The 22,375-nt window shown below is 41.2% G+C and overlaps 1 protein-coding gene across 2 annotated transcripts in view; it reads left to right on the forward strand.

Moving 5' to 3' along the window:
- The window catches only part of rasgrf2b (Ras protein-specific guanine nucleotide-releasing factor 2b), a 52,592-nt gene that overhangs the window by 19,055 nt on the left and 11,162 nt on the right, over positions 1–22,375 (forward strand). The window contains exons 4-18 of one of the 2 annotated variants that reach the window (XM_088993924.1): positions 3,295–3,384; positions 3,459–3,595; positions 5,378–5,494; positions 5,606–5,685; positions 8,206–8,399; positions 8,632–8,741; positions 8,826–8,944; positions 10,253–10,413; positions 10,491–10,557; positions 13,928–14,064; positions 14,327–14,409; positions 16,212–16,460; positions 17,593–17,685; positions 19,363–19,808; positions 21,902–22,027. In XM_088993924.1, coding sequence (XP_088850050.1) covers positions 3,295–3,384; positions 3,459–3,595; positions 5,378–5,494; positions 5,606–5,685; positions 8,206–8,399; positions 8,632–8,741; positions 8,826–8,944; positions 10,253–10,413; positions 10,491–10,557; positions 13,928–14,064; positions 14,327–14,409; positions 16,212–16,460; positions 17,593–17,685; positions 19,363–19,808; positions 21,902–22,027 — 2,209 coding nt within the window. The remainder of the gene's footprint in view (positions 1–3,294; positions 3,385–3,458; positions 3,596–5,377; positions 5,495–5,605; positions 5,686–8,205; positions 8,400–8,631; positions 8,742–8,825; positions 8,945–10,252; positions 10,414–10,490; positions 10,558–13,927; positions 14,065–14,326; positions 14,410–16,211; positions 16,461–17,592; positions 17,686–19,362; positions 19,809–21,901; positions 22,028–22,375) is intronic. The other variant, XM_088993925.1, reaches the window with a different exon arrangement.

The raw sequence follows: 22,375 nt of genomic DNA on the forward strand, positions 1-22,375 counted from the left end.
CTTTTTACTACTTGATTACATGTTGTGTTTTAACTCATTCACTGCCAGACTTCAAAATATTGGTGCAGAGTTTGTGAAACCTGGTACAATTGCCTTGAGATTCCTATTTTCAGGTAATCCGCAACAATTTAGATGATTATTCTTATTTTAACTCATTCACTGCCAGACGTGAAAAAATGTGTCCACTCCAGTGCCAGGGTTTTTGTCATTGTCACTCAAATTGCAAGACCCACAGAATATTGACTTTTAGGTGTACATAAACATTCAATGCAGCGTAAGACACCTTAGACCAGGGGTGTCAAAGTCATTTTTTGCCGCGGGCCACATTGTAGTTATGGTTTCCTCTCGAGGGCCGTTATGAATTTGGGGAACCCATTAGAATGTTTAAATCCCTTCAAATATTGCATTTAGAGCACACAGCAAATTAAGGAATAACTTGTTTTCAAATCTGAAGTCAAGAATAATGACTTTTATTGTGGTTCACATCCAAAAATATGAAATTTTGGCTCAGATTTTAGCAATCATCATGGAATTTAACAAGTTTGATTTGCTTTCGCGGGCCGAAAAAAAAATGATGTGGCGGGCCGGATTTGGCCCGCGGGCCTTGACTTTAACACCTGTGCCTTAGACTCTCTTCTTTCATCAGAATAAAAATGTTAATTCCTAAATAATATGGATCTGGAGTTATCTGAACTTGAAATGGGGGCGGGTGTACACAATACAATACATACATTTTGATTTATATAGTGCTTTAACAACAGCTGAAGCTGGAACAAAGTGCTAAAATTGAAAAAAAAAAGGAAATTCTGCCCTCTTATGGAAGAGGCCAGTGCTTTATCGGCACCGAAGCATGAACAAACAAAAACTGAACTAATTCGGGAATGGCGTTCTACGTCATATTTTTAATTCACAAATAAATTCGTAAATGGCAGTGAATGAGTTAACAAAGCACGGACGTGCTACGTAGAACAGCTGCCAACGTGCTAGTGCTTGGTGAACGTGGAATTTGTAGGCTAAGCAGCAATTAGCCCCAAGGGGACCAGCAGCTCTCATCTCCATAAATCACACCTCCAGTGCCATGTATTGTCTCTCACTAATTACTCTGATAAACAATTCATCTGTTTGTTTTTGTGATGTGATCCTTTGCATGCTAAGCCCAGCAGATCATCAAAATGCTAACGTAAGATATTTGAAAAAATTATTATGAAGGAACATCTGGTTGTGTAATGGGGCCGCACATGAAAAAAAAATCTCAGCTGAGAGCCAGTTTGCGCCCGGCGATCCGTCTCATTAAAAACACACTCGTCTGTGTGTGTTTGTGTGTGGATGTGTGATGCTCGGTGTTTATGAATAATTAAACCAACTAGCCACTGTAACTAGCAACAGTTGGCCACCTCGTCTTTGCAAGCACTTGCATGATGCCGCTGCTGCGAGTGTGTCATATTTTGAGTGTATCGAGTTCAGTTACATGCAAAAAGGCTGCGAGGCAAAACACTACTAATGTTACACACAGAAGCAGCCGCTGCCAAGATAAAAAAAGCATTTTGCAGCTCTGCCTGCCTTAAAAAAATGGCAGGTTAACTAATTCACTGCCATTCACACATTTATTTGGGAATTGAAAATATGGCGTAGAATGCCATTCATGAATTTGTTCAGGTTTTGTAATTTCTTGTTTGGGTGCTGATAAAGGGCTGGCCGTGGCCTCTGGCAGTGTTTTTCACTTTTACAAGGGGGCAGTGTTTGTCTTTTGTCCATGTTAGCGCTTTGTTACAGCTTCAGTTGTTAGAGCGCTGTATAAACCATTATGTATGTATTGCATTGTATTGTTCAGCCACCCTCATTTCAGGCTTATATAATTCCAGTCCTCACTTAGGAATTAACATTTTTTTCTAATGAAAGAAGAGAGTCTAATGTTTTTTTTACGCTGCATTGAATGTTTATGTAGTCCTAAATTCAATATTCTATCGGTCCTGGAATTCAGAATCAGAATCAGAATCATCTTTATTGCCAAGTATGTAGAACACACAAGGAATTTGTTTCCGGTAGAACACGCTGCACTAGTATCGTTGTCAAAAAAACTGCTAAGTGGCACTATACAGTTCCACATTCGAGTGACAATGACAAAAGCCGGTTTCGTCTCGGGGGCCCGTTTTGAATTTGGGGAAGACATTAGAATGTTTAATCCCCTCCAAATATTACATACAGAGCGCACAACAAATTAATGAATAATAGTTTTCAAATTTGAAGTAAAAAATAATGATAATAATGTTATTGTGGTTTACACACGACAATTTGAAATGTTGGTTCGGACTTTAGCAAGCATCATAGAATTTCACACGTTAGATTTGCTTTCGCGGGCCCAATAAAATGATGTGGGGGGCCAGATTCGGCCCCTGGGCTTTGACTTTGACACCTGTGTCTTAAGCAAATGATGGATAAATAATCAGGCACTTGTATTTTGCATTTTGCACTTTCCATCGTCAGGCTAATCCGTTTAAAATTCATATTTTAAACATTCAGTTTTGGCTATTTCATAAAACGGCAGATGCAAATGGGTGAAGTGAGGTAGTGAGTATTCTGTATTCAAACTTACCATTGTGAAAACAGGAAAACTTTACCCCGAGATTTGTTTTTGAGTCTTGTTTTTGAGTTGATGACGATGCCTGATGTGACGTCACATCAGGAACGCCCCTAACCGAGAAAGCGACGCACAATGCATTTTGGGTACTTTGTTTGGTCTGAAAACTTCGTGTTGATCCGTGTTGATGGCGAAATTAGAAGGAAAACACATACATAACGCGATGGTGAATCGTTGTGTGTTGCACCAAGACTACTATTTGATACTAGTTGACGCAAATTCCCAGCAGACAAATCAGCCCATGTCCAACGGAGCTTGGGCGCCATCTTGTGCATTTTCTGGGACGCTACATTGGAGTCCTGACGGCTTGAATTGATATGGGAGGACAATTGCAAACATGTATGCTTTCCTCTTCAGAACTATTTGAATCATATTCATAACTGGATGAGTAACAAGAAAGCATCTTCTCCGACTCTGATGCCATTGTTTTTATTCCAAGGGAAGACGTCCTGGTGTGATGTCACGAACAAGGGGGCGGGACCTTCAGAAACTCAGCATCTCCGAGGTCATTTTGAAGTAGTTTTGGGACACTTGACTAAAAATATCAGCCTGCATGTTTTGAGTATTTTAGATGCTATGAAACGTTTTTCTGATGTCAGGAAACAAAAAATGGTCATTTAGTGTCCAAACTCCCATGATACAATTTATGTCTGCAGATCATTGCTGTGAACAAAACCAAGGAGCGTATGAGGCCTTATCGCGTCAACCATGAAACAGAAGATCCGGATATCAAAAAGATCAAGAAGGTCTGTGTTTTCTACGACTACAGGTCTTCATCGTTGTAGCTGCTCCGTGTTTATTTGTACTTGTCTAAATTTAGGTGCAAAGCTTCATGCGGGGTTGGCTGTGTCGTAGGAAGTGGAAGATCATCGTGCAGGACTACATCTGCTCTCCTCACGCCGAAAGCATGAGGAAACGGAACCAGATTGTCTTTAACATGGTGGAAGCGGAGACGGAGTATGTATACTGTTAGGTTCAATATCACTGACTAATATTTGCATTAATAATTACCTTTAACATTTAGCAATTGATAAATGTAATTAAATAATTACCATATTGCGTTCGTTGTGAGAGAGATAAACAAAAAGCTGGCAAGTTACTCACAGAGAATTTATTCCTAACAATTTGATCTAATACAGAATTCTGGGTCTCAACTCCCTGACACAGAAAATATTTGTGTGTCCTCAAAATCAGTAAGAGAGAGAGAGAGACAACACCCAACTGAGGATCCCAGTATAGACGCTCCCCAACTTACGAATATTCGAGTTATGAATAATGGTACATACGAACATTTTTGCTGGTACTGTATGTCTAAAAATGTTCAGACACCAAGGCTGACCAATCAGCACCCGGTATGCTGAATTGTCGCCAACGAGTTCAGGCCCCGATGGGCCGAGCTCACTTACGATTGGCTGCGTAGAGTATGTGGGCGGGGAGGAAATCCCTCTTCCCAGTTGAGGCACTGAGAAGGAATGGCGATTCATAACAAAAAGTAATGGATGCTAATTCAGTCATAACGTGCTTACTGGCTTACTGAATGTATTTTACGACTGTTAGAGCGTCTGTGTTTTTTACTTCCTCGTTCAGTGTTGGACTTAAACATACATTCCCTGCAAAATAAAAAACTGAAGCAACTTATGAACAAATTCACCTTACAAACGACCGCTCAGAACATATCTCGTTCGTAAGGTGGGGAGCGTCTGTATGTGAGGGCTAGCCGCGCCCCCCTTAACCGCCGTCCTTGCTTATTACCTTGTAGCCTTGAACACACTTCCTGTATGGCAAATTTCTAATCAGCAACTTTTCTACTCCTTTACTCTCTTATCTATTGAGAACAAAGCAATATTTGTACCGATTAAACTTACTTACTATTTTAATGTTAATCTTGACCGATGTTTAACATGGCTAAATAAATCGATGAGAAGGTTTCTTCAGCCGTCATCTGTACAAAAGTGAAGGTTTCGGACGTTTCGCCTCCTATCCAAGAGGCTTCGTCAGCGAACTAAAGTCTGACTGGTCGTATCGGCCCCATTTATATATCCCTAATGTCCAGACCTGGTGGCGCCGGACACAGCTATGATAGGTCCCTACTCTCAGGTTGGGGGGGGGGGGGCGCGGACCCCCCCCTGTGGCCCCACTGATTGTTCCTACATTCCTGACTAACGATTGGCCTATTACCCCCACTCCCCCCGGTATCACCTCATCAGCATAACGACCCTCATCAGCATTGCGAAAGTTGCCTAACCTGTTTTGCCTGAGCAGGCTATTGTATGAACGATTTCGTTCATACAATAGCCTGCTCATTGTATGAACGATTTCGTCCGGCGCCACCAGGTCTGGACATTAGGGATATATAAATGGGGCCGATACGACCAGTCAGACTTTAGTTCGCTGACGAAGCCTCTTGGATAGGAGGCGAAACGTCCGAAACCTTCACTTTTGTACAGATGACGGCTGAAGAAACCTTCTCATCGATGGACCACTCCTGTACGACTGAGAGCTTACACAGACGTATGGCTAAATAAATGTATTTATTTCTACAATACACATGTTGCCAAAAATCCACAAATCAGAAAGGTGAAACCCGAGCAAAGCGACCTGAGCAAGCCGGATTTAATCGCTAAAGGGCAGTGTGTTCATTTTCAAGCGTGCCCATACTTGCTTTTCTGCGACTTTTTGACCAGCAAAACGTGTTGATAGATATACAAATACCCCGTATGTCTCTTTGCATGATGGCAGGTATGTCCACCAGCTCTACATCCTGGTCAACTGCTTCCTCAGACCTCTCAGGATGGCCGCCAGCTCCAAGAAGCCCCCCATCAGCCACGACGACGTCAGCAGCATATTCCTCAACAGGTGCGTACTGAGCAACGGACAGATTTAGACACGAATCAAGTGCCAGACTTGCTAATTATGCAAAGCGAGCTGTTCAAAAACGATGTGAACCGAAGCTGTTTGGCATTTCAGTGAGACCATCATGTTCCTGCATGAGATTTTCCACCAAGGTTTAAAGGCCAGGATCGCTAACTGGCCCACTCTGGTGCTGGGTAAGCTGTCGCCTGACTTCACACACACACATACAGGTTTTCATGTTTTCTGGGGACCACTTTTTAGATCATCATTTATGGGGACCATGCTTTCCAAATAACTTACACCTCAAAAGAAAAAATCAGGGATGCACACAGTGGCTTTGTCCGCTTGTACCAGGGGTCGGCAACCTTTACGACTCAAAGAGCCATTTGGACCCATTTCCCACAGAAAAGAAAACACTGGGAGCCACAAAATCCTTTTGACATTTAAAATGAAGACAACACTGCATCTTTTCATCATCGTTTTTTACCTTTATATATGCATAAACAAACTATAGTGTGTTGCATTTATGAATCAATGAACTGTTACAGAGAAGCGAAATTACATTTCTGCACGCAACAAAAACATTTTAAACTCCGAAAAAAAGACGTTGGGTTGAAGATTACTTTCAAATATAATACTCAATGTCTATTTGAAAAAAAAAAATATTTGCAAAATGGCAAATACAATAATTATCACCTGGTTAATGTGATTTCTGCTCCTGCACTTCAGCGCACAGCCTCTGCACATCAGGGCTGTATGCCGTTACCTTCATCTTCACACAGGACTGTAAGCTGTCGTCTGTCAGGCGTGAGCGATGTCTGTTTTTAAGGCGAACGAATCTGCCCACGTATCATTAAACTTTCTGTTTTCTTCAGACGCTTTTCTTTTCTTAGATTTAGCCATAGTTGACCGACCTGGGGGTCGAAAAATTCAAGAAATCGTGCGCAATTTGGCGGTTGTAACCGGATATACGTCCACTGTCGATGGTTGTGACGTATATTATGAGCGACAAAAAAAAATTAATACGTTTTATTTTGTATTATTTATAATCACCATAATCTTCAAATTTAGAATTACATTTTAAAAACAAACGAACTAAAATAATATACATTGAATTAAATACTCATTATTTATTTTCTAAAGCCGCAGGTAGCCGCAGCAGGGGGGTGCAAGAGCCACATGCGGCTCCGGAGCCGCGGGTTGCCGACGCCTGCCTTATATAGACCTTTAAATATAAGACTTTATGATTCTACATGCGTAATGGGGACTGTATTTCAATGTATTTAAATAATTCACACACAATCCTCACCAGTTACATCTGATGAATGGGGACCTCACACAAATTGTATTCCGAATCAAAAATGGCAATCTGAACCTAACTGTCAAATGAAAGTCTATTCAATGTGAATAATAATTGAAATAATTGATTTTTTTTTTTGGTAAATGTTGTGTGACTTGATTATTTGTACTTCAGTGAAGGGAAGATATTTTCGTGTTGTTCTTCCAACCAGAGAACCGACCAATTACTTAACAGTATGAATACTTTGTTTCATGGCACGGAATGTGTGAGCGGGAAAAATAAAAAAACAAAAACTTCTATCGAAACCAAAAACAGCAAACTGTTTACATTACAAAATACATTCAAATGTAAATATCCATAATGGAAATAAAACTGTAAAGTGACCTTGAGAGTTTTGAAAGGCGCTTATAAATGAAATGTATTATTATAATTATTATTATTATTATTATTATTATTATTATTATTATTATTATTATTATTATTATTATTATTATAAAAATGCCAAAACAGTGAGTTTTTGTTTATAAATGTATTTACACTGCAATTTCAATTTGGCAGCTGAAATCTAAAAACAGGTGGACACACACAAACACACAAGATGCACCACTCGGTGACAACAAGGTCACCTTATTCACATCTTCTCCATATGCAGCTTGTCCTTTTAAAATATTAGCCATATATATACACCACACACACACACACACACACACACACACACACACACACACACACACACACACACACACACACACACACACACACACACACACACGCATTCACACACTCACACAATCACAGTGCTGATAGACAATAAGCAGCAAGGCCACAAGTCGTCACTGCATTTTCATCTCTTGAACTCATTCACTGCCAGATGTCCAAAAATGTGTCCACTCCAGTGCCAGGGTTTTTGTCATTGTCACTCGAATTACAGGACCCACAGAATATTGAGTTTTAGGACTACATAAACATTCAATGCAGCCTTAGAAAGCTTAGACTCTGTTCTTTCATCAGAAAAATAGATTTAATTCATAAATTATATGAGTCTATAGTTATTTAAGCTTCAAATGGGGGCAGCGGTTCAAAAGACAAATGCTGCCCCTCGTGGAAGGGAAAAAACATTGGCAGAGGTCTCAGCAGTACTTTATAGGCACCCTTTGCATAAATTTGGGGATGGCAGTGAATGAGTTAAAAAAAACAGGGCCACACTCAGATTGACATCATCAAGGATACCGGCAACACACAGTAAACGGCAGCGAATGGCTTGTAACAAATTGATCAAAAGAAAAGAAGGCGCGACTAGTTAGTCGATTATTTTCTAACTAATCTTTATTTAAATCAGAAAACCCTCTGTTTGATTTTAAAATGTGGATGCAGCGTGTTGTCATGTCAAGCTGATTGTCTACATGGTTTCCAGCCGACCTTTTTGACATCCTGCTGCCCATGCTGAACATCTATCAGGAGTTTGTGAGGAACCATCAGTACAGTCTGCAGGTTCTGGCAAACTGCAAGCAGAACAGAGATTTCGACAAGCTGCTCAAACAATACGAATCCAACGCGGCCTGCGAGGGGAGGATGCTCGAGACCTTCCTCACCTACCCCATGTTTCAGGTCGCTCCACACACAGGCAGCCCGTTGTCATGACAACTCCTGCAAGAAACATTCATTTTATTCTGTTATTTTTAAAATATCTCGTTGATAATTTGTTTTTGTGCCGTGAGAAAAATAAAAACAGCCACTTGTGAAGTAAAACCAGTTTTCAACAATATTATAATTATTTACTACTAATAAATTACGACAGCACATTTGTACTAAATTATCATCTGGTTCTTTTTTGTATAAGATCCCTCGCTACATCATCACCCTGCATGAGTTATTGGCACACACGCCTCATGAGCATGTGGAGCGCAAAAGCCTTGAATTTGCAAAGTCCAAACTGGAGGAATTATCAAGGTAAAGATTTAGTTTTTCTCATGAACATCTATTCCATGCTCTGTGTTGTTTACAATACGTTTGTGTATGTGTGTGTGTGGTCAGAGTCATGCATGACGAAGTGAGCGACACTGAAAATATTCGTAAGAATCTGGCCATCGAGAGGATGATTGTGGAGGGCTGTGACATCCTGCTGGACACCAGCCAGACCTTCGTCAGGCAGGGTGAGTCTTCATCACTTTCGGGAACATCTGCATTTCACTCACATGTGCCTTAGGCTACAAAAAATGATTAGAAAATGGATGGATGGATTTGGATGGACTGATGGATTTGGATTTGGTTGGATTGGTGGGTGGATGGATGAATTTGGGTGGATTGATGGATTTGGATGGTTGGATTGATGGATGGATGGATTTGGTTGGGTGGATGGATGGATTTGGATGGTTGGATTGATGTATGGATGGGGTTGGATGGGTGGGTGGATGAATTTGGGTGGTTGGATTGATGGATGGATGGGGTTGGATGGGTGGGTGGCTTTGGGTGGGTGGATGCATGGATGGATGGACAGATGGATGCAATTGGGTGGATGGATGGGGTTGGGTGGGTGGATGGATGGATTTGGGTGATTGGATGATTTTGATGGACGGATGAATTTGGACGAACAGATTTGAATCAGAATCAGAATCAGAATCATCTTTATTGCCAAGTATGTACAACACACAAGGAATTGGAATTGGGTGGATGGATGGACTTGGGTGGGTGGTTGGATGGATAGATGAATGGATTTCAGTGGCTGGTTGGATGGATCAATGGATTTGGGTGGCATGGTGGATTTGGGTGGATGATTGAATGGATTTTGATGGATGGATTTGCATGGTTAGATTGATGGAGGGATGGATGGGGTTGGGTGGGTGGATGGATGGATTTGGGTGGTTGGATGATTTTGATGGACGGATGCATTTGGCTGGGTGGATGGATGGATGGACGGACAGATTTGGGTGGGTGGATGGATGGATTTGGGTGGGTGGTTGGATGGATAGATGAATGGATTTCGGTGGCTTGTTGGATGGATGAATGGATTTGGGTGGCATGATGGATTTGGGTGGATGATTGAATGGATTTTGATGGATGGATGGATTTGGGTGGATGGATGGATGGATTTCATTGAACTCTCGCCCCCACTAACATGGTCGCCATAGATGTACATTCATTACTTTTGAAGGGAAAATGTTGCCCCTGCCAAAATGGCCACCACCTAGGCTGCTTATTTTAACCTGCTCGAGTCTACTCTCAGTTTTGCTTATCCTTGACAGCAAGCTACTGCACCAAAATTTCTGTCCTTTGGATCTGCATCCAATTCATCAAGGTTCCACCCAATCTTCGAAACAGGAATGGATGTATTGAGAAACAGCGGTTTCAACTCCGATAGACACTCATGGACATTTTAACGTCTTCAATGAAGGAAATTAGTCACTTGAACCATCCAGTATAAATTCATCTCAAGTCTCTTGACATAATTGCGCTCTCTTCAGGATCTCTTATCCAGCTGCCATCGGTCGAGCGAGGCAAACTCAGCAAGGTGCGACTGGGCTCGCTCTCCTTGAAGAAGGAAGGAGAGAGGCAATGCTTCCTGTTCACAAAACACTTCCTGGTCTGCACGCGCAGCTCCGGCGGGAAACTGCACCTCCTCAAGGTGACACCAGCACCTCTTATTTTGAGTACTTTTACAATTTTCACTCACTCACGTTTGACCGCAGTTTTTGCTTGCAGCAAGGCGGCGTCTTATCCCTCATTGACTGCACTCTCATTGAGGAGACAGACGCCGGAGATGAAGAATGTAAGCACGCCGCACTTCAATGCAGGCATTTATCCTCTGTCACTAATAGTGCGGGTTATTTGGCTGTCAGATGATCAGTGGCCGCGAATGAATTATCTTTAAATATCAGCAGCTCGCTGTAAGAGGACCGGTTAAGATCTTGTGACATTAACGGTTCATTAATTTGATACATGGTGAGGATGTAAAAGCATACTTAAAGCTGGTATAGTTGTACTGATGCCGACATGATGAGGAAAAATCGGCAAGCAAATATGCTTTCATGGTGCCTGGTGTACATTATGATAACTCCTCTTAGTATTTGATACAATTGTTTATATGAAAGTACAACCCATATGCAAAAATACGTTACAGTGTCTTTGTTGGGGCAGCACTCGCGTGGTACTTTGCCAAATTGAGATTGGATTGGATTAGCCTTTATTAGTCTAGCAGTGGACAAATTTACATTTCACAGCAGAAAAGTGATGAGAGTAAGAGGAAAGGTAAAGAAGAAGTAGAAAAACAAAATACAGAAGCTGCTGTAAAGGCAGTCGCTCTGATCTTGAAGTCAAAACAACAAATAATGTGACACAAAACAGACAGACAGGCATTCGATCTTTTCTGCACCCTCTTTGTCGTACGAAGCAGTTCTTGATGAAAGTGGATGAGGAAAGTCATGGTGAAATTTGCACGCCTACTTCAAGCTAAATGTTAAAAGCAAACACAAAGCTGTAGCATCCAAAAAGATTGTCTCACATATTCTGTCCACGCAAATCCACTTCAATTCCAAGCAGCGACAGTTCCACATACGCATCGGCGCTCTGGGCTGACGCTCCTTTCTTGTCATCGCGCGCTCCTCAAGCCATGCATCCATCCAGCCGCTGACTGTCCAACAGCACCGACCTTTCCGCTGAACAAAGTGGGGCTGTGAAAATGCTGGCCATCGCAGGCGCAAAAAAGCACAATGGCCCCTATGGTGTCCAGCAATGACAGTCAAATGGCACCAACATTCCTCTCAATCAAACAGTGCTGGCATATTTGTGTTGCTGAAAGAGCGCAACTGTTCAACACAGTCTCCTCCTTGATGAATGTTGTGGTCAAAAATGCTGAAAAACAATCCGTATCCATTCCATACGATGCACAACAACACAAAGTGACAAAAGAAAGCACAAAAATAACACAAAAACAACAACAAAAAAGCAAGGCTGATGAGAGCACTTGCTGATGGCTGCCTACTCGGGTGCCAACTTGGACTTCATCTTGATCAATTCTGGAATCAAAAGCACAAACAGCTACTTTGGAAAATGTATTCTTAAATGGATTGAACATTATTTCATGCCTATTGGCTCTTGAATTGAGGTACAATGCTGTTTTTTGTAAAATTTGATTGAAAGCATCACCTTCAGTTGAGACATATGTGTCTTTCAGAAATGTTTGTTCGGACACTGAACAAAGGCTTGAACACTGGAAGATTTTCTTTTACTGCCAGTAGGTACATGACCGACGGCCAATCTCTGAAGCCCTCTACCAAGCTATTTATTGAGAGTATATGCAAATTTAAGTGATACATTAGTAAAGCACAGTCTTCTTGATTTGAATACCACGCCCCAGGACATCCCATGTTACAAGCATTGACATCCATAAACCAACAGAACATAGACATTTTAATGGGTTGTCACCCAATAGATTTGCAACCTGGCTAATAGGCTCTTCTTGCGAAGGAGTTACTTTCAGAGATGTTCGATCGGACATTGTGGACAAAGGCTCAAATACAGGAAGATTGTCTTTTACTGCCGGCAGGGAACGTAGCCATGCAAGACAGACACCCAAATTCTGCAGCCCTCTGCCAAGCTATTTATAGAGAGTAAATGCAAATTTAAAGGACAACCGACGTCACTATTTTGTTTCCTGACATCAGAAAAATGTTTCATAGCATCTAAAATAACCAAAACACGCAGTATGATATTTTTAGTCAACTGCAAAACACCAATAAAAATGACTTAAAGTGTCTAAAAAGTACTTCAATTTGAAACCGGAAGTGGCCAGTTTCAGAAGGTGCCGCCCCCATGTTCGTGGTGTCACGGCAAGACGTCTTGCCTTGCTCGAGAATCAAAACAATGGCTTCAGATTCGGAGAAAATGCTTTCTTGTTACTCATCCAGTTATGAATATGATTCAAATAGTTGTGAAGAAGAAAGCATACATGTTTGCAATCGATTAAAGAATTTATTCCGTGTCATTTTGAGGCATCAGGGGTGGGAAATGTCGCACCCAAAACAGGCAGAACATGGCGACAAACCCGTGTAAGGAATTAATCAGCCCGTTTCCACAGGCTGATTAATTCCTTATATGGAGCTTTGTTGCACTCTTCTGCCTCTTTTTGGTCCTACACGACGTTGTCAGACCAAAGTACAGCAAAATGCATTGACGTGATGGTCAGGGGCGTTCCTTCAGTGACGTAGGGTGAGGACTCGTCACCAACTCAAAAACAAGACTTCCGGAATATTCAGTGCGAGTGTTAAAACGTAAAATATAGCTATATGCAGTGGAATCTTAGTAAAATACGCTCAGTAGAAGTCATTTGAAGCCATTTTACAAATTATGGACACAACGTGTCCGGAGACGTTGGTTGTCCTTTAAGTAAAACATAGTTTTCTAGATTTAAATACGATGCCCCTGGATGTCCCAAGCACCAAGATCTATAAACAATAGAGCATAGACATTTTAATTGGTTGTCTTTCTCTGAACCGCTAGATATGTAACCAAGCTAATGACCTCAGATGTGCAGGAGTGACAGGTCCTAAATTACTCATGTGAAAAAGAAGTTTCCCAAGTCCTAAATTCTGTCCAAGGCCAGATCTCCTAGATGAAGATGGCAGTTTAGCAGGCTGTCTGTTCACCTCTGATTGACACCAAGGGTCTCTGTGCTTCAATTGTGTATTCTAGTCACGCATGTTCACTAAGCATATAACATGAAACTTTCAAATATGATAACTTCTATTCTGTCTAATCTCTATCAGTTACCAAGTCCTAAATTCTGCCCAAGGCCAGATCTCCTACATGAAGATGATAGTTTAACAGGCTGTGTCTGTTCACCTCAGATTGACCCCAGATTTTCTGTGCTTCCAGTGTGGACCTTGTCTTCGGCCAACGAAGCATGAAACTTTTAAATATTATAACTTCTATTCTGTCTATTATCTGTCAATGTCAAACCTAAAACACACAAAAAATACAGAATCCAGAATAATTACAAACATAACAACAAAAGATAAAATGCCAAAAAATAAAGGTTTTATTTGATTCAGCCCTAGTGTAAATAGCGTTCAACTTTTTTTTCCTCCTCCAGGTTGTGTGGAGTTTGATAAACATCCCTTACATGCTACTTGATTTTTCAGCAAAAGCTGGAGGACAGGTGTTTGGTCAGCTGGATTTCAAGCTGGTGGTGGAGCCGGCCGACTCGGCTTCGTTTACCGTGGTGTTGCTGGCGCCCTCGCGGCAGGAGAAGGCGGCGTGGACCAGCGATATTAGCCAGGTGATAGACATAAACACACGCTCACAGAGAACAACAAGAACCTCCAAATAGTGTGAGGGCGTCCCCGCTGGGCTTTACCGAGGCTTAGTGATACGTAAACACAGACGCGGGTGAGGCTCCCCGGAGGTGAGTTCATCTCGGCGCCTTCACAAACACGCACAAGGTCCACGTAGGGGTGTCATAATGCATTTTTTTTTCCCTCTCACTGATTGAACCTCTTCCAAAATTGTTTCTTCTGTGTCTGCTTTTTGCGATTTGTCAGTGTATAGACAACATCCGCTGCAATGGCCTGATGACCTGCGTCTTTGAGGAGAATTCCAAAGTGACAGTGCCTCATATGATCAAGTAAGTGTGTGAAGAGGAGGTGGCCATCTCTTCATGCGCATGCTGCAAAACATCAAGCACATGTGGGTGATGATCTTTTGATTCTGACCAAAGCAAAAGTGTTGTTGTTTTGTTTCCTTTTTTTTGATTTTGGAACTTTGATCTGATTTGATGTTCATTCTTTCTTTGCAATACAGTGGAACCTCCAAGGTCAAACTTAATCCATTCCGGGGAAAAGTGTGAGGATTTTGCAACAATAGTCCATATAGGAAATTATGGATTGAGAATGAATCCATGGTCAAACTGGCCCTGTGGACAGTGGATTGGCAATGTTTTGAGTGTAAAAATAAGTTGTCAACTGTCAACATAATTATTATCATTACATGTCATTAGATATTTGTACCATAACTATTTCTATAGAAACTTTTGAAACAAAGTTACAAGGTGCTTCATCTTGTCAATGGCGATACAAGTGTAGGTCAGTCATTTTTAATATTAAAAGAAATACATAATCACATTTAAATTCCAGTGTTGTTAATGGGATTATAAGTGTAAAAATAAGAAAATCACTTTTAATATTAGCACAAAATGTACTTTTATTTTCCTGTTGTTTATTTTTATACAAGTTTAAAAATAAGTTTGCCACCATTAACTTATTCACTGCCATTCCCGAATGTTTTCGGGAATTGAAAAGCTTGACGTGGAGCACCATTCCCGGTCTTGTTTGTGTTTTGGTTTTTCTTACGGGTTGCCGATAAAGCGTTGGTCAGACCTCTGACAATGTTTTTTCCCTTTCACGAGGGGGCAGCATTTGCCTTTGGTCCATGTTAGTGCTTTGTCACAGCTTCAACTGTTGTTAAAGCACTGTTAATCAATATGTATGTATTGCATTGTATTTTGTACAGCCGCCCCCATTTCAAACTCAGAAAACTCCAGACCCACATAATTTAGGATTTTTTTTTCTGATGAAAGAAGAGAGTCCAGGGTTTCTTATGCTGAATTGAATGTTTAAGTAGTCCTGAAACTCAATATTCTGTGGGTCCCGCAATTTCAGTGAAAATGACAAAAACCCTGGCACTGGAGTGGACACATTTTTGCACATTGTCTGGCAGTGAATGGGTTAATATTTAAAAAAAAAAATCACATTTAAATTCCAATATTGTTAATGGGAATATATGTGTAAAAATAAGAAAATCACTTTTAATATTCTCACAAAATGTATTTTTATTTTCCTGTTGTGCAATGAGTTGTTTTATACAAGTGTAAAAATAAGTGTTCCACCATTAATCGTACTTAATATATAAAAGAATACATACAGGTATAAAAATAAGTAAAGCTTTGTTAGACATTAAACAATTGTATTTTGATTTCAACATTCGTTTTGTTTTTATGTAAAATCAAATGAAACAATGTTAATATTTTGACAAGAATTTTAACAAAACATGGGTGGACCAATATTAAGAAAAATAAAATATGTTAACATGATTGTTGCCAAGTATAAAAATAAGCAAATTACTGTTAGTGTAGCTAATCATTCTTATCATAAAGGCTCAATGCAGTTGATTGCCGTGCAAGTGTTAAAACAAAAAAAGGCAATCGTTGTTGCTTGATTAGCTAAAGTCTCGCATAACACCTCCCAGTCAGTCCCTAGACAGCAATATTTTAACTCGTGTGTTGCTCACATTCCGTCTTGCGCATTCACTTTAGAGGTTTCAGTGTATAATATTGAATTCAAACCCCATTTTTAATTCAGCACTTTTCATGCTTTGCCGCTCCAATCACCCATGCTGGTGTGTTGTGTGTGTACGTGTGTACCTCATCAGATCCGATGTGCGTCTCCATAAAGATGATGTTGACATTTGCTTCAGCAAGACGCTCAACTCCTGCAAGGTCCCGCAGATCCGCTACGCCAGCGTGGAGCGTCTGCTGGAAAGGCTGACCGACCTGCGCTTCCTCTCTATCGACTTCCTCAACACCTTCCTGCATACGTACAGGATCTTCACCGCCGCCAGCGTGGTCATGGACAAACTGGCCGACATTTACAAGAAGCCCTTCTCCTCCATTCCTATCAGGTCACCGACCGCACACGTGCAAAAAAAAAAAAAAAAAACACAAAAAAATGCAATTAACTCTGAATAATCATTTAAAAAAAAAACAGTTCAAGTTAAAATGTTGCGGGGATCTCTTAGTGTTGTTTCTGTCATGCTTTGCAAGGTGGTAGTGGTGGACCCCAAAAATTCAGGTATAAGGGAATAGCAGGGTGTATTTGACAGATTGTATTAAATAAAGTCAGCAGGACCAAAATCTCAAACAACAAAGTCATCAGAACAGAAAGGACCAAAGTAGCAAACAAAACCCGGAGTAAAACTTGACAAGATGAAACAAACCCGACATGGTGAAACAAACATGACCCATCACTGAATGATTGTGCCGGGAGTCCTTTTAACTGCCACTGATTAAAAAGACCAACACCTGTGCTGCTGCAGGAGGGGCCCTACAGTGCCACCCGTTGGTCGCAAACCGAAACATGACAGTACCCCTCCCTCAAGTGGCTGATTCCAGAAGTCCCAACAGTCATCCAAAAGGCCCGCCTCACCAGGGAGCGGGAAGGAGACGGCAACCTTAGTCTCACGAGGGAACAGGAAATAAAAGGAAACAGCAGATGGGAAGGACTTGCCTGCAGGTTCCAGTGGTTGGTCGGGTCATTCAGTCTACGATTTGCAAGGTGGTGGCCGTGAACCCCAAAAAATGCAGGCAGGATGGAGAAAAAGGGTGTGTTTGACAAAATGTATTGAATAAAGCTGGCAGGAATAAAATCTCAAACAACAAAGTCATCAGAAGAGAATGGTCCAAAGTAGCAAACAAAACCAAGAGTAAAACATAACAAGACGAAACAAACCTGACAGGTAGAAACAAACAATGACCCAACACGGAATGGTCGTGATAACACGGTAAGTCGAAAGTGTTTCGTTTTGCAAAGTCAAAAATGAGCGCGTAAACGATCATCATTTGCTGTCCACATCTTTTTCATTTCCTCGTTGTGAAAAAAATGACCTCATCTGACCACCATTTTTTTCTGTGCTTTCAACATGTCGGCAATTAAACAAAACAGCGCTCGTTTTCCCCCACCCCCACCCCTCCATACAACTGACGTTTCCTTGTCCTCGCCGGCCGTGTGTCCGCCATGCTGCATCCAAACTGCAGGGCGCAGTACCACTCATTTGACCGTCTGTCCATCTCATCCATCTGTCCTGACTACAGTCTGAAGATTAAGAAGATAGCGCTGGATCCATCCAAGTAATCCACTTCCTCTTCTTTTGTCTTTTTGTTGTTTTTGTTTCCTCCTTACGTGCTCTGATTTTCCTCCTCCTTTTCTTTTGGACATCTGATGCATGGTTCTCCACTTTAGGTTTTTTTGGGGGGGATGATTGGACCTCGGAGGTGGATCACTGTTTGGCGTGCGTGGCATGTCATGTTCTCGCTTTGTCATGTTCTCGTAGTGGTTCACTTCAGTCTTTCCAAACAGACTGCAATAATCTTCTTTCTCCTTTCATTTCACAATCTTGCCATGCAATTTCTGATCGTTTTCCCTCAATGCTTGTGTTTAATGCAGACTTCCGCTGCATCCAGTGCGATTGTTTGGATTCATGGTCATGTTTGTGGAAAGATGATCCAGTCATCTGGTCGTTGTTCTTTTTTTTATATAGATATTTAAGAAAATGAAAACAATAAGAACAAACAAGTGAGTGAGTAAATAAAATAATAATAAATAAGTAAACAAATAAATAACTAAATAAAATAATACACACAAATAAAATAATACATAAATTAAATAATACATAAATGGAGAAATAAATAAATAGAGAAATACATAAAATAATACACACATGAATTAAAAAAAATAGATAAATAATTGGTAAATAAATAAATATTTTGAGGAAAAAAAATAATACATCGGTAAATCAAATAATACATTCATAAATAAATAAATACATAAATAAATAAATACATACATACATAAATACATAAATAAATAGATGGATAGATGATAGACAGACAGACAGACAAATAAATGGGCATCTTTTTTTACTTGATGTAAGGCAGGGGTCTCAGACTCAATTTACCCGGGGGCCGCTGGAGGCAGAGTTTCAAATGTCTGTATTAATAGTTCTTTAACCTTTAGCTTTCTTAACATAAATAAAATATTGAACATGAACTGTCCTAAACATGGCTTTTCTTGCCTATTTGTTCAGCTTCACACACAAGTTTCATTCGTATCAATAATGCGGGCCGCGCTAACATTAATCTTTCATATCAAGGCGGCCCGCAAAATATTCTTTGGGGGGCGCAGTTGGCCCGCGGGCCGCGAGTTTGAGACCCCTGATGTAAGGTAATAATATATGTAATGCATCATCATTCAGTACATTAATCAAAATGCTTTACTACATGGATTTATTTACAATATAGCGCTCTGTAATTAATCAGAGATTTCTCAAGGAGCACATTTAAATTCAGAGTTTGTGAATAAATGGTAAAAAAGTTAAGAATAGTTTTTCAAAATGAAAGAATCATTTTTCATCATTACTTGAAATGCAGTACAGGAGGCTTATTTTGCCAAGGTCTGCTCGAGACTACTACCCCCACCCTTCACACAGACACACAAATCATCAAATTTTCTATGAAATGAGACCACAGTCCCTGACCTCATGAATATTCTCCCCTGGATGACAAAATAAAATCCCCAAAAAGCCTTTAAAACATCAATGTTGTGACTCCATAGTATTCCATATGATGGCGATGCAGTGACCAGCTGTCCCAATACTTTTGTCTATGTTGATTTACACACTGAAAAGTTGATTAGCAACCAACACTTAAAATTCGGCTCAGCTATTTTATGGCTTTTCGTCTGTGTATTCTTGCTTCCTTTGCGTGTCTTGTTGGTTTTGTAAACTGGGACTGTGCGTCCTCTTTCAGGTCGTTGGAGTTGTTCTTCGCCACCAACCAAAACAACCGAAGCACAAGCGAGCATGTGAATGACAAATCTCCTCGTCTCTGCCGCAAGCTCTCCTCCCCGCCTCCACTCTCCATCTCACCGCGCAATTCCTCACCCGTACCCGCCCGGAAGCTCTCCCTGCACTCGCCCGTGAGCGGCAGAGTGGGCGGTTTGGACCTTACCGGTCCGCTTTCCGGCCTAAACCACAGCACGTCCCAGTCATCTGCCGGCAGCCCCACGTCGGTCCACACCCCGCACACTCCGACCGCGTCCTCTCCGTCGCCTCCTTCCTGCGCTTTTCCATTGCAAGATCCAGTGCCTCCCATTCCCTCGTCACCTGAGCAGACTCCAAGCCCGATCTCGGAGGGGGAAGACTTGCCCAAGATTGACCCTTTTTGTGGCAAACTAAGACGGAGCATACGCAGAGGTCAGCAATTCTTCCTTGAAATGGGGCGCGGTGGGGGGGAGTCATTCCAGCGATGGCTTTGAGTAGTTTTTCACGTCGGCTGACTCAAGTTTTAAACACAATTTTATTATCTTGGCTAGCTAGCTTTCGCTATAATTAGCTTTCGATAGCTATATAGCTATCTAGGTGGCTAGCTATCTAGCTAGTTATCCGTTGGCTATCGATTAGCTATCTACTAGCTGGCTGGCTAGCTTTCGCTCTGTCATGATCTGGTTGGCGACCAACGGGGGGCGCTGTCGGCCCCGCCTACACCTGCACAGGTGCTGGTCGTCCCGATCAGATTGGCGACCAGCGGGTAGCGACGTCAGCCCTGCCTGCAGCCTCGCAGGTGTTGGTCGTTTAATCATTGACACTTAAAAGGACACCCGGCACGATCATCCGGTGCCGGTTCATTGTTTGTTTGCTGCTTGTTTGCTGCATGCATTGTGTATGTGTTTGTTTAACCTTGGCGGACTTTTACTTTTGGTCTTCTTTTGCTACTTTGTATTTTTTCCATTCAGATTATTTTGATGTTTAACATTTTGTTCCTGCTGACTTTATTTTAATACAATTTGTCAAACAACCTCCTGCTCCCTCCTGCCTGCTTTTTGGGATCCGCACCCGCCATCACCACCTCGCAAACCGTGACACGCTCTACTTAGCTTTCTATTAGCTATATAGCTATCTAGGTGGCAAGCTATCTAGCTAGTTATCCGTTGGCTATTGCTTAGCTATCTACTAGCTGGCTAGCTAGCTTTCTATCTAGTTACTTCTGGGTTGAGTGACAGCCACATGCCGCTGCTCACCCACGGAAAAACTGATCCTGTGACTGTAAAGTGACCTTGAGAGTTTTGAAAGGCGCTTATAAATGAAATGTATTATTATAATAATCATAACAATGATGATGATGATGATGATGATGATGATGATGATGATTATTGTTGTTGTTGTTATTTCAACTCATTCACTGCCAGACAATGTGCAAAAATGTGTCCACTCCAGTGCCAGGGTTTTTGTCATTTTCACTCAAATTGCAGGACCCATAGAATATTGAGTGTGAGGATTACATCAACATTCAATGCAGCGTAAGAAACCTTAAACTGTCAGAAAAAATTAATTCCCAAGTTATATGGGTCTGGGGTTATCTGAGTTTGACATTGGAGCACGTGTCCAAAATACAATATAATATATTGCTTTATATAGTGCTTTAACAACAGCTGAAACTGTAACAAAGCGCTAACATGGCAAATGCTGCCCTCTTGTGGAAGGGCAAAACATTGCCAGAGGTCTGACCAGCGCTTTATCGGCACCCCCGCAAGAAAAACAAAAACCCGAACAAATTCGAGAATGGCGCTCCACATCACACTTTTCAATTCCCAAATAAAGTCGGGAATGGCAGTGAATGAGTACATTTTATTATTTTTAGTTTTAGTTTATTTTTATGTTTTTTTTTTTTACAGTTGCTAGCTGCTGTGATGGCAAGCGCAGACCCATAAATACAGCGTCTAGTCGGGAAAATTGTGAAAGATATTTTCACGGAATTCTTGATAGCCACTCAAACTGTGTTAATCCCTTTTTCGCACCTAATTGTCTTTTTTAGGGTTGTTTTTATTATGCTGAACTACCTCGGCCTTAGTCTGCACTGTACCAAAGTGCCCACTCCAGACTCCACTTTGTCAAACTTTATTTGCGTCTTAATCAAAAAGGTTAAAGGCTGACAGCTGTGGCACTATTATCTCCTTCCATTTATGCACCAAGCCCACTCAAGTAGACCTATGAGGCTTCACTCGTCGACCTCCCCATAATTGCGACGCTAAATGTCTTTGTGTGTGACACAGAGGAGCCAACGTAACTGGACATCCCTTCATTAGGGTGCGTGCGAACACTTGCGCATTACATGTGCACCCAGGCGTGTGCTTGGGTGACGCACATTAGAGAATGGGTGCCAGGTCTTCTGAGTATTTTTATCTTCACTGTCTTCACTTTTGCCTGTGACGCTTTTTTTTTAGATACGGCATGTATAATTTTAGGTATATTTAAAAAACAAATTGATCCATATCTGATGTCCGTTTTAGCTGTCTTGGAGTCAGTATCCCTGGAGAAAATCATTCCTGAGTCTCCCCAAGGCAGCGAAGCAGGAGACATGTCGCCGTGTCGCTCGCCATCCACACCGCGACACCTCCGTTTCCGGCCACCAGGAGGTCAGATTTTGAGCGCATCTTTTGGTTTAACCCTTTCATGCACCCCGTAACTTGGTAACATAAAAATTGTTTTTTTCCCTCAAAGGGGTAAAATGTCTGGTGATTTACAAATATGTTTTAATGTTGTAATACTGCGGTTTATTTACTGTTAGGGAACGTAATTAAAAACCATCTTGACTATACAAATTATGCATTATGTCTGGTTGCCATTATGGATCATAAAGAATGTCGATGCCCTTGAAGCAAAGAACCATATTTCGGACATGCCTCAGTATACACCATGTATACCATATGGTAATCAGTTAAAAACATGTTTAAATAAATATTAATGTCCAAAAAGTAAGCTTT

Source organism: Hippocampus bargibanti, linkage group LG04 (genome assembly GCF_051943395.1).
Source record: "Hippocampus bargibanti isolate YZ-2025 linkage group LG04, ASM5194339v1, whole genome shotgun sequence".
Lineage (NCBI taxonomy): Eukaryota > Metazoa > Chordata > Actinopteri > Syngnathiformes > Syngnathidae > Hippocampus > Hippocampus bargibanti.